This window comes from Daphnia pulex, chromosome 3 (genome assembly GCF_021134715.1).
Source record: "Daphnia pulex isolate KAP4 chromosome 3, ASM2113471v1".
NCBI classification, from domain to species: domain Eukaryota; kingdom Metazoa; phylum Arthropoda; class Branchiopoda; order Diplostraca; family Daphniidae; genus Daphnia; species Daphnia pulex.
The window spans coordinates 11,861,004-11,877,424 of NC_060019.1; the positions used below are offsets into that span (position 1 = coordinate 11,861,004).

Below are 16,421 nucleotides of genomic sequence, written 5' to 3' on the forward strand. Positions count from 1 at the left end.
GAGTTTTTGGGCTGATTGAGGGGTCGAGGCCCAGGAGCGTTTGAGGGTTCAAGGGGAGACGATTTGAGTTGAGGAAACGGATGAGATTAAGGCGATGAGCGTGATGGGTAGGACAATCAATTAAGACATGTTTTGTGGATTCGATGGCTGGGCAGCCAAATCGGCAGCTCGGGTCAGCATCTTGGTCGATGCGGTGAGCGAACGCGTTTAGATGGTTGTGGTCGTTTCTCAAGCGGTGAAGGCAAGTTGATGTTGCTCTGTCTTTGGAGTGGTGCCATGGGATGAAGCCAGGCTTGGTTCTCATTTGAACGCAGGGCTTTTTGCATTTGTGAAGGTGAGCTAGAAGCGATTGTTCCCAAGAATGTTTCAATGACGAGATGAGTTCCCCTGTTGATAGGGAATTTTCGATTAGGCTTCTGGAGGAGGGGTCGCTGTCGTCGGAGGCGAGTTTATCCGCTATTTCGTTACCGGTAATACCGGAGTGACTGGGAATCCAGTAAATAATTGTTTTGGTGCCACTAGAGAGGAGACAATTGAGGAGATTTTTGATCTCCGAGATGCACCTATGAATTGGGGATATGGGGGCCGAGAGGGCCTTGATGGCGGAGCTGGAATCTGAGAAAATGTGGATGCAAGGGGGAAGTTGTTCTAGAGCGTAGATTGATTCGAGTGCTTTTAGAATTCCGTAGAGTTCGGCGGTAAATATACCGGAACCTTGGGAGAGGAGCCAGGATTTAGAGCAGTTAAGAGCGGGAATGAAGATGGCGCATGTAGAGCGAGGAGGGCTTGGTTTGACAGAGCCGTCGGTGAAGATGATGATGTCGGGCGGGGGTATATTTTCCACGAGGGAGTTGAATATGATAGAGGTGAGCTGTGGATTAATTGAGGCGGCTGATTTTTTGAGAGGGAACCATTTAGATTCAAAGAGAGGGGGAGACCATGGGGGAGGGGGAATGGAAGACGGGTAGGTGATGTCAGAGGAGAGGCTAAACAGGTTGTGATTCTTTAATTTAAGATTGGAGCAGATTGAGAGCAGACATGGGGAGCATCTCGTTGGCCATTGGTCGGAGGATGAGAACAAAGCTTTTATTGAGTTGAACGTTAAATTTCTGGGGTTTGAGCTGAGGTTAATCACATATTTGGAGGCGAGCCAATCTCTTCTGTAGGCGACGGGCTCAGTATTTGATTCGGCGTAAATGACTTCCGTAGGAGAAGAGGGTTTTGAACCGAGGATGATGCGGAGAATAGATCTAGCGGCGACGTCGATTTTGTTGAGATGGGACTTGCTGGCTGAGCCGTATATAATTAAGCCGTAGTCAATGCGGCTACGCACTAGGCTTTTGAATAACGATGACAAGGAACGGAGAGAGGGGGCATAGGAGGCTTTACAGATGATCGAAAAGGCGTTTTTAATTTTAATGCATTTGTTTACTACTTGGGCTATGTGGTCTTTCCATAGGAGCTTTGAGTCGAGAGTAAGGCCAAGAAATTTCACTTTTGATACATTTGGGATGCGGCGGCCGTTGATGAATAAAAGCGGGTCGTCCCCGGGTTTATATGAACGGGTGAAGGATACGGCGGACGATTTGGCTGCTGAGAATTTAAGTTTCCATTTTTTCCCCCATTTTGCGACTTTATCTAAGTAGGGTTGGAGAGTAACTTCGGCATCAATGGGGCGTTTAACTTTTGAGTAGATGGTGACATCGTCGGCGAAGAGTAGGAGCTGGGAGTTAATAGAGGGGAGAGGGAAATCAAAAAGCATGATATTGAACAGTAGAGGACTGATAACGGCGCCTTGGGGAACGCCATTTTTTAAGAGTTTGAATGCTGAAGAGTGACTACCAAGGCGGATACAAATGGAGCGATTTTGGAGAAAATTGGATAGCCAAGCGAGACAAGAGCCGTGAATGCCGATTTTCGACAGTTTATAGAGGAGGCCGGTAATCCATACCGAATCGTATGCTTTTTCAATGTCGAGAAAAACAGCCACCGTAGACTGTTTTTCTTTGAAGCTCCTTTTAATGTCGAGGTCTAGCTGGACAAGGTGGTCAGTAGTACAACGCCGTTTTCTAAAGCCGGCCTGGTTTGGACAGATCAAATTTTTGCTTTCAACATACCAGGAGATGCGGTTTGTGATAATACGTTCGAAAAGTTTGCATAAGCAGGAGGTGAGGCTAATTGGGCGATAGGAGCTGACTACATCTGATGGTTTGTTTGGTTTGGGAAGGGGAATTACAATTGCCTTCTTCCAGTCTTCTGGGACGAAAGAGAGCTGATAAAGGGAGTTGAACAAGAGGAGTAAGCTGCGTTTATTGTTGTTTGATAAGTTGGCTAGCATTTCATTATGAATGTTGTCTGGGCCGGTGGATCTACTTTTGATTTTAACTAGAGCGGATTCTAATTCATAGGGTGTGAAGAGAAGATTAAGTTGATTAGGAGAGTTATCAGCTATACGAGAATTGATGATAGGAGAGAGGGTGGCTTCATCGATTGAGTGGTCGGATAGAGAGTCAGGAGGGTTGCTGAAAAAATCGAGGAAGGATTCTGCAATATCTATTGGAGAAGTAAGAGAGACGCCGTTTGGTTTCTTAATTACAGGAGCTATGGGTATACAGTTATTTCCTTGGCCACTCATGGCTCTCATAAAGGGCCATACATGGTTGTTGTTGGATTGGGGGTTGAGGTTATTGATGAAGGTTGACCAGGCTGCTTTTTTGGCTGAGATTATAAGTCGTTTCTTGATTGCTTCAGCTTTCTTCCAAGCTAATCTCTTCTCGGATGAGAGTGGGGATTTACGCCAGGCCTTTTCGGCTCTTTTAGCTGATGCAACGGCGGCTTGGCATTCGTTTGACCACCATGGGCGACGGGGTTCCCTAAGAGACTCTGGGGAGGATTTTGTCATAGAGAAATTCAAGTGGCTGGCTGATAGAATGGAGTTTTTGAAAGAGTCGTACATTTGTTTGGGGTCAGATAGAACGTGAAAGGAAGATGAAGTAAGACAGTTCTCGAGATCGGCGTTCCACTTGGGCCATTTATCTTTTAAGAAAATCCATGATGGGGGTTTGGAGGATAGGCGGATGGGGTCCGCGTTCAGTGTAGTAAAGATCGGTAGATGATCGCTCCCGCAGAAGGGGCCAAGGCTGATGTTAGAATTCAAGACGAATTGAGATGACGTGATGAAGAGGTCGATAGTGGAGGGTTTACCAGAGCTAGGGTCGATTCGGGTGCCTAAGTCGAGGGGGGTAATGAGAGAAGCGTTGGGGTGATCGATGATGGCTTTACTGATTGAGTGACCAGCTGTGTTGACAGTGGGAGAGGATTCCCAAAGTTGATGGTGGGCGTTAAGGTCGCCGGCCAGGATAAAGTGGTTTGGTCTTGAAATGAGAAGGTTAATTTCTTCTTGGGAGCAGTTACCTTTGGGGCAATAAACTGAAAAACATTCGATTTCTCCTGATTGAGTGAAAACGCTCGCGCTGATGATTTCAAGGGAGCTTTGAATAGGGGGGTTGGCAACTGAATATTGAAGAGATTTCTTTATAAGGAGGGCTACGCCACCTCCTCGTCGCATATGGCGATCCTTCTTAATGGTATGATAATTTTTAAATTTAACGCAAAAATGGTGGGACCAGTGAGTTTCACTCAAAAAGACGAGGTCGGGATTAAATTGATTAAGGAGGATACGGAACTCCTCGAGCTTGGATTTAGTTAAACCACGGGCGTTCCATTGAAGGCAAGAAAGGTTCTTAATCATTAGACATGTTATTGGAGAGAGCGAGGTGGTTTTCTGAAGAATAGTCATTGACACTGCTTAGGGAGGGATTGGTCATAGGCACAATTGGTCTATGGTTAGAAGAGGGGGTGGGGAGAGCAGGGTTGGGGTTGACGACTTTGCCCGTAATGAAGGAAGGAGAATGGCTAGATGTCAGTGGAGAGATGGCAGCGGTGAGTTGTTGCAATAAGAATTCGATAGAGTCGAATCGAGAGTCTTGTTTTATGGCGAAATTGTCGAAGCGCTGGTCAAAATTATCTACTTTCTTTTTGGTGTTGTCGAGGTCCTTAGTTAAGGCGGCAATGGATGCGTTTAGGCCGGGGAGAGTGATCTCTCTCATCTGTTTGATTTCGTCTTGAAGAGAGGAAATTTGGGAGCTCAAAGGATCGGGGGTGTTGAAGTTCGAATTACTTGGGTCTGAGTGAGGCAAGCTACGTTTGGCTCTGAGGGTGGCTTGGCTGTATAGGCTCCTGTGTTTAGAACGCGCTTCCTGAACAGAGATCCCGTTTAATGTGGCGAATTTTAGGATGGCTTTGAGCTCAAGGAATTCGGGACAGTCTGCACTGTCGGACTCATGGGAAGGACTACTGCAATTGACGCATTTGGTGGTACAGAGAAAATCTGGTGCATGATGGGACCCACATTTTTTGCATTTATCAAGACTCGAGCTGCATCTAGAGGAGGAGTGGCCGAGGCGCCAGCATTTGTTACAACGGAATGGGTTAGGGATGGAAAGGCGGACCTTGTACATGAGTGCGGCCATGTTGACTCTATCTGGGAGGGTGGACGAGAAAGAGAGGAGAACAGTAGTGGAGGGGATTTCAGGGTGGCCTTTCATGGGTAGCCTTTTAACAGCGATGACATTTTGGTTGGAGAGCGCAGCGAGGATGTCTTCTTCCTTGTCATCAACGGGGACATCAAAAATGACACCCTTACTCCTGGAGGCGGAAGAAGAGGGGAGGGAGCAAGTAAAGTTTCTGTCTGTCAGCTGGTAGGTGGAGAGGAGGGTTTTTTGTTGATCAATTGAGTTTGGGAAGACGCAAAGGTCGCCTCCAAACATAACATAAGAATGGGCTACTTCGCCAACGAGTTCTTTGAGGGCGAGATGGAAAGCGTCACGCTCCGCGGTTTTCATATTTTTGAAATTGGGGGAGTTACCGGAGATCGAAATAATGACTGGGGGGATAGGCGGAGTACTGGGAGGGGGCGAGCGGGAACCTAGAACTGGGAAATCAGATGCGGGCTTTACAAAAGGTCTTTTGTTTGGCGGGCTGGACCCGAAGGAGAAAACTTGATTCATTTCTGGGGGAGTGAGCTGGGGGGAAAGGGTTACGATGGACTTAGCTTTTGAGATAATAGAGGAGCGGAGATGAATTTGCGCGCCGGACTACTGGAGATAGCACAAAGAAAACTCGGAGTGAGAATAAGGCACGTCTAGCTTCCACCGTGGTCGCGACAGGCAACCTCGTTTTCTTTTTGATTTGCTTTGTAATATGTTGTTTTACAACCAGGAACAGCACACCTGCCAACCATTTTTACAGAAATTATGGTTAGGCTTCATTCACGTAATACACGATGATGGCCGCCGTATTCACATATTACACAAAAATGGCCGCCGAAAGTATTCAACGTCTTATCACTAGATGGCGCTGATTCATTCTTCCACTTCACAACTTCTGACAAGCTCCGCCCTAAAACCCCCTGAAAATCGGCTTACGTTTACCCTGAATCCGGGATAGGGAAGCCAACACAGCCATGAACTGACCAGGTATCTATAGCTCTGATGGCGCGGCTGGGCGCGGTTTAAAAATTTAAATTGACATTGGCGTGACGCAACGTGTAATCGTTAGTAGCCACGAAAAAAACCAAACAAAACCAAACAAAAAAACAATTTTTATTCGAATACCAATCACGATTTTTGTTGAACAATGAACATAGAAAGCAAGCTGCGATAAAGAAGATACAAAATTAATAAATAATAAATAAATAAAGCTTGATTGAAAAGATTGAAGAGCTCTGGGTAGTAAACGAGAACTAGCCATATGTGTTTAGCTAACAATTTCGAACGAGAGAGTGCATAGAACAATTATTTTTGATAAATTAATTTCATTATCATTTCCTATTAGAAACCTTAGGAAGACAATGACGCTATCACTTTAAGGTATTCATTCTTTGACTGACAGTTACGTAAATGTCTGAGAACTAGTAATAAAATTAAGAAAAAGGTACGTCGCATACTGTGTAGGTCGTGTAGGTGCAAAATTCGACGTATTTACCCATCATTCTAAAAGAAAGAAAGCCCAGAACTTATTTGCAGCAGTTAGCATTTTGCAGCAGCAACCATCGTTACCGTTTTTATTCCTTCTCAACAAAGCTGTAAGCATTTTTACTTAGATTTAACCTTTTACGCTTTTTTATGAGACCGAATGGTAGTCTGTCACACATTTTTTTAAAGTCAAACGACGGCGCATATCTTAGTATAGGCCTAGTATTAACTTACAGCGATAAAATCCTGAAAACTATCTTTGCCCTTTGGCTTAAATAAAATTGGTTAATAAAATGAGACCTGTCCTGTTTATCTTGAAGTGCAAGTAGTAAGTAGTAGTAAAATTTAGTTGCATATTGTTTTGTTCGTTTACTGTCAACAGATCGACAAAATAAAAAACCAACATCATAAAGTAAACTTTCGACTTTCGAGTTATCGATTGATTAGGTATTCAAATATTATCGTTCCAATTCCAATATGAATGCGGAAATCAGACGTAGCCCACCAGTCGCGCTATGGTCGCCCCAGTCCGGATTATTTAGTCGTTGGTGTTGTATCACAGCACAGACAGAACGGCAGAACGCCATGGAGATAGAGCAAAGGGCATAGACCAGCACAAAAGCAGAGAGATAAGGGCAAAGTGTCTGCTAGTCTGCTGCCTGGTCCTGGTTTGTTGGGGTTTTCAAAACAACCGTGAAGCCACGTACTTTTGTAATGTGAGTTACGAGTAGAAATAAAATCAATAAACTGCATAATATATAATTCAATAATGGTAAAGGTATGCTGAGGTAAAAACATGATGGAATTCACATTAGTGCTAACCAATAGGTAAATAAATCCTGATTTTGTTCAATTTGGCTTAAATTCAAATTAAATTATAGTTCCTCAAGAATATTCTTAAATGTAGTAGAAGAATACCATATACAGCGAGTCTTAGTTTATTCTAATGTATTTGTTGCAATAGATACTTTACAAACTCTTTATTTGTAAACCAAATTTGATCATCAGCAAAGTATAGCAATATTAAAATGTATTAATTCAACCATTTGTTAAATCAATTAGGTACAGGATGCATAGTTTTTAGCAGTTTCCCAAAAATTGCACTAGTCAATTGTATGCAATCATCTGAGAAAGCCCAGAAAACAACACAAACAAATACGAAAGAAAAGTGTTTGAATCGGAAACATTGTTTGATAACAGCAAGCAAAAGTACACAAGAAAGTAACTAAAATTAATTGAATTTGGAAGCTTTCTTTATGATATTGAAAGAGGAAATAATATAAATTAAATGCTATAAATTGTTCTGTTTTCAAACAGGGAACAAAATGTTGGCCATTCAAAAGCTAATGTTCTTGCCAGTTGTGGTACTATTCATCAACCTTTTCATCTCAGGGTTGGTAATCAACTTGATACAACTTTTGCTGTGGGTTTGTGTAAGACCAGGGAGTCGATGGTTATACCAAAAAGTAAACTATTATCTGCTCTACATTTTGTGGACTCGTAAGTGTTATATATTTAGATGTTTGCTTTTGGTTGATGTGTAAAGTTTATTGCATCTTATGGGGTGTTTTGCAGAAATTGTTTTTATTGGTGAGTGGTGGTCATCTTCCACATGTGCAATTTTAACAGATGATGAAACTTGGTCTAAAATGGGAAAAGAGCATGCAATTGTAATTATGAATCATTCCTTTGAGGTTGATTGGCTCATGGGATGGCTGGTTTGTGAACAGTCTAGGTTACTGGCGGTGAGTTACGTTAGTCTTCAGTGTACGATTATCTTCATCTAACATTTCATATCTTCTATTCTAATATCCTCACACAAATTGGTTCTGGATTTTTAAGAGCTCCAAAGTTTTTATTAAAAAATCTATTAAATGGATACCTATCATTGGCTGGGCATGGCAGTTTGGTGAAGCAGTCTTGTAATTTCTATTTCTCCTGAAACTAATACCAATTTTACAACTTATGTAATCAATCTTTGCTTTTAACTTTATCCGGCGCTGTGACCGATGTAGCCTTGAGCGCAACTGGGAAAAAGACAAGTTGATCATGGGGAAGCAAGTAAAAAATCTAGGAGAATATGCCGATCCCGTCTGGGTAAAAAATGAATGGATTCACTGATCGATCATATTTATAAGAATTTTTTTCCTTATCATGCATGGTTTTTAAAACATTTACCAGCTTCTACTTTTTGCGGAAGGAACAAGATTTACTCCTGCCAAACACGTAATAACTAAAAAAAACTATTTTTTCAATCACAAATATATTTTTAAATAATGTTTATTTCAATTAATATTTGAACACATTCATCCTAAAGTATTTTTTCAACTTTTCATGTTAGGCTGCTTCTGTTGAGTTTGCTCACAAATCTGGTCTTCAACCATTGCAACATCTGCTCCTACCAAGAACCAAGGGATTCCTGTTGACGGTAGAAATGCTAGAAACATTTACTTCCTATATTTTTTTTTGCCGTATTCACTATGTATTCACATATGTATTCACTACCGCAAACTGTTTTAAAATGGCTAAAATTCAGGTCCAAAATTTGAGAGGGCGTTTTCCTGCCATATACTGTGCTACTCTTGCATTTAATTGGTAAAACATTAGTTTTTTCGGGTTGTAAAATGTGTAGAATTTAATTACCTTAACATTCATTTTCAGCAAGGAAGGCTCTACACCTACTCTAAAAAACATGTTGCTTGGCCGCCGAGTAATAGGTGAAATGCTACTTGAAAGGATTCCTTTAGAAACTATCCCTGAAAACCCAGATGAAGCTTCCAAATGGCTTTATAACAATTATCGCCATAAGGTAAAGTTTAAATCCTCCATAAACATTTTTCGTGGCGTTAAAAGGGAAATAAATGTTGAGTATAGTTTAATGCAATGCTTCATTTGAACTGTAAAAAAAGTGAAGAATACGCAACATGGTTTATTGTTTCTTGTTCACTCATTTTGTTTCCATAGGATCATATGTTAGATGTCTACAAGAGAGAGGGGTCATTTCCTTCGTCGGACTTAATTGGAGAGCATCATCACTTTCGTGGGCCCATACGAAGTCATTACCGTCCAAGACGATTGTGGTCTGTTATCATTATGTTGACTACGTCGTACTTCACACTGCCTCCAGTGCTCTATGCTCTGTATGCCCTATTCTGCTCCGGATTTATCAACGTACTGATTGCCGTCTCGTTAGTTCTTGCAGGTATTACATAAATTCCTCTATTTTTTTTAAAGCAGCTTTACCATTTTTTTTATTTCTTAGTGATGTATGCACTGTATAAATTGGTGGCTCTAACTCGAGTCAGCAAGGGTTCATCATACGGACGCTCTGACGCTGAAAAGAAGACATATTAGCTTGACAGACTTCCATTACTATTCTCATTGGAAGATGGAAGACGTTTAGAACTGTACCGTGTGGTTATAGAGTACCTCTGATGTCGAGATGATGTTGCTACTTTTAGTGATTTTGGGAGATGCAAAACCAAAACGTTTCTTTTTACAATAGTAAGATTACTATTTTTCAAGTCAGGTGAAGAAAATCAGCAAGTGTTTCATTTTAGCCAGTTTCGGGTATCATTTGTGTATTTTCAAAATTGTCTCTTGTACGGTTAATATTTTTACGGTAATAACTAGTGTAGGAAATTTGTGGACAGCACTGGACACAAAACGGGAAACGTGAAATTAATTATTACACAACTGCAAATTCCCTGTAGGGAATAACAGCGATAGGAAGACACAGAAGTCTGAATCAGAAATGATTTGCCCGAAACTTAGATTTTATATTTTATCATTTTAGGTTATTCTTGAATTTCCCAGTGCAGGGTTATCCATTCAGAAATGGGTAGAATTAAAGCGAAAGATACACATTTTTCTTTGTATTTTGGTACAAATTTTAAATATTTAATTCAGGAATGATTGCAATAATGAATTATGTTACAGTATGGTTGTAGTATACGTTTGAAAAGTAACTGTGCGCTTGCCGTCAAATAGTGCCGTCAATAAGCCCATTGTAAATTTTCCAGTCAAAGTGTCAAACTTTAAACATTATTTCGTCTCGTCTCGTCATTTATACTTCCCATTTAGTCCAATTTTTAATGACTGGTACTTTTCTCATAACAATGAAAATTTGTAATCTTCTGGGCTAATCGACCGATCGACGTGATCTAGTCCTTTTCACTTTTTCAGCGCATACAGCCCGAAATTATGTTGTTGATTTAAAAAAATCAAATTAGCAATTGTTTCCATAATATTTTCTCTATAATGTAGCCTACTTTATTCCCATTAGGTTACTATACAAGGGATTTTCTTTTAGTCTAGAAATCTTATATAATTTTATTTAAATTAGCGTACGAGCGTAAATTAGCGTATTAGAGTTAAAAGCTGAGTAATCAACACGAACTTTGGTATGTTGCGAGACTTAAAAAAACACAATTAAGCTTTCAGCCTATGCAAATAAAAATAAATGTAAGTCGAAGAGATTAAATAAAATTTCACAAACACGAACCAACAAATTTAAATCATTAAAAACAAGAAAATTTGCTAGATTTACTAGTTTTTCGGTAAACGCTGATTCTGTTTCTGTGTCAACCGTCAATCGATAGTCTATTGACGTCTGTTTTGGCTTCCACCAAAATTCTCACGAGTCAAGTCCAGATAATTTAAAACCACAAACTTATAGAGTAGTCTAACCACCGTAGTTGCCAGTTCGATGAAATTGTGATCCCTACTGGTTTTGTGGCCAATCGAACAATCGATTGGTGGTGATGGTGATGGCATAGACAAAGACCACTGGTTGATGCTGTCCATAAGAAAATTAACACGGCCAACTGTCGCCAGAATTCTTGCTACCCTTCCTCCGATTTTCCCGATTCTGTTTTGCTTGTCCTGCCCTCTAGTGTACGTTTTGTTCTCTACACTCTGCTTACATCTATTCCATTGCAATCATTCAATTGATTTCTCTGCTTTTGCAATTGGCAAACGTCAAAATTTAATACAAAATGACTTTTAAGTAAAAATTTGTATGAAAAAATTACCTAGAACTTTTAAACGCCAGCAAAGAATTTTACCAAGACAGAAGGAAAACAACTTTCGTCTGCAACACCCTTGGTAGCCACGGTGCAGTACAGCAGTTTATCCGCTAGGGGCAGGACAAGCAAAACAGAAACTCGGGGTCAGTAGGGATAGGGCTAAAAGGATAGGACATGCGAAACCAGTCTTCTTTATCTATGGTGATGGTTACAAAAATATTAGTCGACTCAGGTTTTCACACTAATTTTCGCGTGATATTTTTTATTTATTTTAAAAATGACTCTAAAATACAGTAATAAATATTTAATATTTTTAAAATAAGCAAGATAACTCTTTATAAGTGATAGGTTGCATTCGCGTTGAAGAAAAACCAAAATAATGCTCAAAAGTTTAGCCTTAAAAATTTTCAAATCGTGCTGGATACCTTTACTATCACTTATATAGGTAATTATCATTGTGATAAAGAGTGGAATACCCTATTTTACAATAAAACCACAAGATAACTCTTTATAAGTGATAGGTTGCATTCGCGTTGAAAACCAAAATACTGCTCAAAAGTTTAGCCTTAAAATTTTTCAAATCGTGCTGGATACTATTCGTATCACTTATAAAGGTAATTATCATTGTGATATAGTGTGGAATACCATATTCTGCAATAATACCACAAGATAACTCGGCGGATAACTCTTTATTCCCTCTTGGCTTCCAAGAGGGTCCTGGGGGGAGGGTGTTATTAGGACTGGGTTTTGGTTGGTTTTTTGGACAAATTGCGGGTTCCCGGTTCCGTGCATTTTGTCCATTAGATCCTGTCCGTGGTGGGTAGGTGAAGACAAACTTGATGAGAAGGACAAGTTGACACGAAAATAACCGTGATCCGTTCAGCGGATCGTGAGTGCTGTCGATTAAACCGCTTTTTTTGTTTTGCTGTTTGGATTGAGGGAAGGTGTCGATCTTTTGGCGAGGAGTGGGTGGGAAGGGGGTTTGTTTTCTTTTAGGGTAGTATAAAATACTCTATTTTACAATAATTATAAGAAGAAAATCAGTACATGTGACAGGTTGCATTGGTGTTGAAGAAATACCAAAAAAAACGTCCCAAACGTCTAGCCTGATATATTTCCAAAACGTTGTGGAGACCTTTCCTATCACATGTTTTAGTATTTTTCGTGTTGAATTAGTATAAAATACTCTATTTTACAATAATTATAAGAAGAAACTCAGAACATGTGACAGGTTGCATTGGTGTTGAAGAAATACCAAAAAAAACGTCCCAAACATCTAGCCTGAAATATTTCCAAAACGTGGTGGAGACCTTTCCTATATCACATGTTTTAGTATTTTTCGTGTAGAATCAGTATAGAATACTCTATTTTACAATAATTATAAGAAGAAACTCAGAACATGTGACAGGTTGATTGGTGTTGAACAAATACCAAAAAAACGTCCCAAACATCTAGCCTGAAATATTTCCAAAACGTGGTGGAGACCTTTCCTATCACATGTTTTAGTATTTTTCGTGTTGAATCAGTATAGAATACTCTATTTTACAATAATTATAAGAAGAAACTCAGAACATGTGAAAGGTTGCATTGGTGTTGAAGAAATACCAAAAAAAACGTCCCAAACATCAAGCCTGAAATATTTCCAAAACGTGGTGGAGACCTTTCTTATCACATGTTTTAGTATTTTTCGTGTTGTATCAGTATAAAATACTCTATTTCACAATAATTATAAGAAGAAACTCAGTACATGTGACAGGTTGCATTGGTGTTGAAGAAATACCAAAAAAAACGTCCCAAACGTCTAGCCTGATATATTTCCAAAACGTGGTGGAGATCTTTCCTATCACATGTTTTAGTATTTTTCGTGTTGAATTAGTATAAAATACTCTATTTTAAAATAATTATAAGAAGAAACTCAGAACATGTGACAGGTTGCATTGGTGTTGAAGAAATACCAAAAAAAACGTCCCAAACATCTAGCCTGAAATATTTCCAAAACGTGGTGGAGACCTTTCCTATATCACATGTTTTAGTATTTTTCGTGTAGAATCAGTATAGAATACTCTATTTTACAATAATTATAAGAAGAAACTCAGAACATGTGACAGGTTGATTGGTGTTGAACAAATACCAAAAAAACGTCCCAAACATCTAGCCTGAAATATTTCCAAAACGTGGTGGAGACCTTTCCTATCACATGTTTTAGTATTTTTCGTGTTGAATCAGTATAGAATACTCTATTTTACAATAATTATAAGAAGAAACTCATAACATGTGAAAGGTTGCATTGGTGTTGAAGAAATACCAAAAAAAACGTCCCAAACATCAAGCCTGAAATATTTCCAAAACGTGGTGGAGACCTTTCTTATCACATGTTTTAGTATTTTTCGTGTTGAATCAGTATAAAATACTCTATTTTACAATAATTATAAGAAGAAACTCAGAACATGTGACATATTTTACAAATTTCAAGGGTTTCCCTGTTACAGGATATGTTAATCGATGTCCAATACACTATTTAAAGTATTTAAAATCAATGAATCTATTAAGACATCGATGATGGAAAAGAAATAGAAATAAGAGTTGATAGAAAAATCTTCCAGGAAAAGAAAACATTACTTAAATGAATTTGAAATGACGATATAAATTGTTTTACAAGTTTAAACAAATTTCTTGTTAGATGATATGTTAATTCGATGTCCAATACACTATTTAAAGTCTTTAAAATTAATGAATCTATTAAGACATTCATGATGGAAAAGAATGAATTTAATGAATTTAAAATGTCGATTCTGATTGTTTTACAAATTTCAAGGAATTCCCTGTTACAGGATATGTTAATCGATGTCCAATACACTATTTAAAGTCTTTAAAATCAATGAATCTATTAAGACATCCATGATGGAAAAGAAATAGAAATAAGAGTTGATAGAAAATCTTCCAGGAAGTGAAAACACAACTTCAATGAATTTGAAATGACGATATAAATTGTTTTACAAGTTTAAACAAATTTTTTGTTAGATGATATGTTAATTCGATGTCCAATACACTATTTAAAGTCTTTAAAATTAATGAATCTATTAAGACATTCATGATGGAAAAGAATGAATTTAATGAATTTAAAATGACGATTCTGATTGTTTTACAAATTTCAAGGAATTCCCTGTTACAGGATATGTTAATCGATGTCCAATACACTATTTAAAGTATTTAAAATCAATGAATCTATTAAGACATCTATGATGGAAAAGAAATAGAAATAAGAGTTGATAGAAAATCTTCCAGGAAGTGAAAACACAACTTCAATGAATTTGAAATGACGATATAAATTGTTTTACAAGTTTAAACAAATTTTTTGTTAGATGATATGTTAATTCGATGTCCAATACACTATTTAAAGTCTTTAAAATTAATGAATCTATTAAGACATTCATGATGGAAAAGAATGAATTTAATGAATTTAAAATGTCGATTCTGATTGTTTTACAAATTTCAAGAAATTCCCTGTTACAGGATATGTTAATCGATGTCCAATACACTATTTAAAGTATTTAAAATCAATGAATCTATTAAGACATCTATGATGGAAAAGAAATAGAAATAAGAGTTGATAGAAAATCTTCCAGGAAGTGAAAACACAACTTCAATGAATTTGAAATGACGATATAAATTGTTTTACAAGTTTAAACAAATTTTTTGTTAGATGATATGTTAATTCGATGTCCAATACACTATTTAAAGTCTTTAAAATCAATGAATCTATTAAGACATCCATGATGGAAAAGAAATAGAAATAAGAGTTGATAGAAAATCTTCCAGGAAGTGAAAACACAACTTCAATGAATTTGAAATGACGATATAAATTGTTTTACAAGTTTAAACAAATTTTTTGTTAGATGATATGTTAATTCGATGTCCAATACACTATTTAAAGTCTTTAAAATTAATGAATCTATTAAGACATTCATGATGGAAAAGAATGAATTTAATGAATTTAAAATGACGATTCTGATTGTTTTACAAATTTCAAGGAATTCCCTGTTACAGGATATGTTAATCGATGTCCAATACACTATTTAAAGTATTTAAAATCAATGAATCTATTAAGACATCTATGATGGAAAAGAAATAGAAATAAGAGTTGATAGAAAATCTTCCAGGAAGTGAAAACACAACTTCAATGAATTTGAAATGACGATATAAATTGTTTTACAAGTTTAAACAAATTTTTTGTTAGATGATATGTTAATTCGATGTCCAATACACTATTTAAAGTCTTTAAAATTAATGAATCTATTAAGACATTCATGATGGAAAAGAATGAATTTAATGAATTTAAAATGACGATTCTGATTGTTTTACAAATTTCAAGAAATTCCCTGTTACAGGATATGTTAATCGATGTCCAATACACTATTTAAAGTCTTTAAAATAAATGAATCTATTAAGACATCTATGATGGAAAAGAAATAGAAATAAGAGTTGATAGAAAAATCTTCCAGGAAGTGAAAACACAACTTAAATGAATTTGAAATGAGGATATAAATTGTTTTACAAGTTTAAACAAATTTCTTGTTAGATGATATGTTAATTCGATGTCCAATACACTATTTAAAGTCTTTAAAATTAATGAATCTATTAAGACATTCATGATGGAAAAGAATGAATTTAATGAATTTAAAATGACGATTCTGATTGTTTTACAAATTTCAAGAAATTCCCTGTTACAGGATATGTTAATCGATGTCCAATACACTATTTAAAGTCTTTAAAATAAATGAATCTATTAAGACATCTATGATGGAAAAGAAATAGAAATAAGAGTTGATAGAAAAATCTTCCAGGAAGTGAAAACACAACTTAAATGAATTTGAAATGAGGATATAAATTGTTTTACAAGTTTAAACAAATTTCTTGTTAGATGATATGTTAATTCGATGTCCAATACACTATTTAAAGTCTTTAAAATTAATGAATCTATTAAGACATTCATGATGGAAAAGAATGAATTTAATGAATTTAAAATGACGATTCTGATTGTTTTACAAATTTCAAGGAATTCCCTGTTACAGGATATGTTAATCGATGTACAATACACTATTTAAAGTATTTAAAATCAATGAATCTATTAAGACATCCATGATGGAAAAGAAATAGAAATAAGAGTTGATAGAAAATCTTCCAGGAACTGAAAATCACAACTTCAATGAATTTAAAATGACGATTCTGATTGCTTTACAAATTTCAAGGGTTTCCCTGTTACAGGATATGTTTATCGATGTCCAATACACTATTTAAAGTCTTTAAAATTAATGAATCTGTTAAGACATTCATGATGGAAAAGAATGAATTTAATGAA

General features: G+C 37.1%; 1 protein-coding gene across 12 annotated transcripts; it reads left to right on the forward strand.

The window, feature by feature from the left end:
* Positions 1-6,027: 6,027 nt before the first annotated feature.
* On the forward strand, positions 6,028-10,351 carry LOC124189870 (1-acyl-sn-glycerol-3-phosphate acyltransferase gamma-like). 12 transcript variants are annotated; one of them, XM_046582357.1, is made up of 13 exons: positions 6,535-6,751; positions 6,814-6,863; positions 7,098-7,256; positions 7,353-7,535; positions 7,611-7,780; positions 7,878-7,957; positions 8,051-8,132; positions 8,217-8,261; positions 8,377-8,463; positions 8,572-8,630; positions 8,697-8,844; positions 9,000-9,237; positions 9,298-10,351. In XM_046582357.1, the coding sequence occupies exons 3-13, from the start codon at positions 7,151-7,153 to the stop codon at positions 9,387-9,389; spliced, it is 1,290 nt and encodes a 429-aa protein (XP_046438313.1). In that variant the 5' UTR covers positions 6,535-6,751; positions 6,814-6,863; positions 7,098-7,150; the 3' UTR covers positions 9,390-10,351. The 12 variants fall into 12 exon arrangements, with proteins under 12 accessions (XP_046438311.1, XP_046438319.1, XP_046438314.1 ...); XM_046582360.1 differs by having other exon boundaries at positions 6,594-6,751; positions 7,098-7,244; XM_046582363.1 differs by lacking the exons at positions 6,535-6,751; positions 6,814-6,863 and adding an exon at positions 6,030-6,145 and having other exon boundaries at positions 7,098-7,244.
* The last annotated feature ends 6,070 nt before the right edge of the window (positions 10,352-16,421 follow it).

Excerpts from the sequence above, each read along its gene's own strand:
- LOC124189870 (XM_046582355.1), top strand. The coding sequence starts at position 7,151 with ATGCAATCATCTGAGAAAGCCCAGAAAACAACACAAACAAATACGAAA. Across the intron at positions 7,781-7,877 it reads AACAGTCTAGGTTACTGGCG|AGCTCCAAAGTTTTTATTAA; the intron begins GTGAGTTACGTT and ends TGGATTTTTAAG. Across the intron at positions 8,262-8,376 it reads GATTTACTCCTGCCAAACAC|GCTGCTTCTGTTGAGTTTGC; the intron begins GTAATAACTAAA and ends TTTTCATGTTAG.